Genomic DNA, 814 nt, shown 5'->3' on the forward strand with positions numbered 1-814 from the left:
TAAGCATGTCAAATTGATATTGTTAATGATGTGTTATGCAATTACTCTAGCAGTTTAACCGCTGCAGTGAGCCACTGGCTCGACAATGAACATGAATTACGAGCGTAATAGAACCAAAGTTCGGAGGCGGTCGGCCGTAAGCCTTGAACGCTCCCGACGAGACAAGCACCCCGCTAGACTGAAGACCGATTCTGAGGACACGCTAGTGCAGGGGAAGCTACCTAGAAGCTTAGCGACAGTACTGACAGGCGACAAGTCATCACAGCGTATCCAGAAACGCTCGTAGCGGAATGATTTGGCACCCCTCTCAGCGTGCTTGGTCTTCTTCTTAGGCGGGGAGCTACTGTCCGATGGGACAGCGAAACTGCGAGCTCTCATCTCGTACTCACAGAAGATAGTCATCATCTCATCCTCGTAACGCTCCTCGGCACTCATTCGATGGTGCTGGTGATCTGCCGGCTGGTCGAAAAAGTCATTGATGAGACTGTCGAACGAGTCCACTGGCTTCTGCTGCGAGTCCATCTCACTAGTCTTCTCCTCCGTATCTTCACATTTATCCAAATTGAGAGCCTCTAAGCATTTGAGTGTTGCTTTTCGCCCCTCCACGTCACTTACATGATACGGGTCATTTGCAGGCTGGCGAGATCGAGTCGTAGGGTTGAGATAGTACGCAGCCTTCACAAAGTCGCTTTCAGTCAAGTAGGCGAAGTAGTGGTTTAGGCGGTCCAGAAGCACATCCTCGAGGTCTCTTACCGTGCGAACCTCTGGTTCATCGCGTTCAAGTTTTTCGCCTAATGGCGCCGATAGCGATGAG

The 814-nt window shown here is 50.9% G+C and overlaps 1 protein-coding gene across 1 annotated transcript; it reads right to left on the minus strand.

The window, feature by feature from the left end:
- Positions 1-221: 221 nt before the first annotated feature.
- Pmar_PMAR022792 (hypothetical protein) lies at positions 222-435 on the minus strand (the record flags this gene model as incomplete). The annotated part of the gene is made up of 1 exon (XM_002766742.1): positions 222-435. A coding segment is annotated over one exon (214 nt), but the record flags the coding sequence as incomplete, so codon positions are not given.
- Positions 436-814: the final 379 nt, after the last annotated feature.

Source organism: Perkinsus marinus (assembly GCF_000006405.1).
Source record: "Perkinsus marinus ATCC 50983 genomic scaffold scf_1104296971976, whole genome shotgun sequence".
In the NCBI taxonomy this organism is placed as follows: Eukaryota; Perkinsozoa; order Perkinsida; family Perkinsidae; genus Perkinsus; species Perkinsus marinus.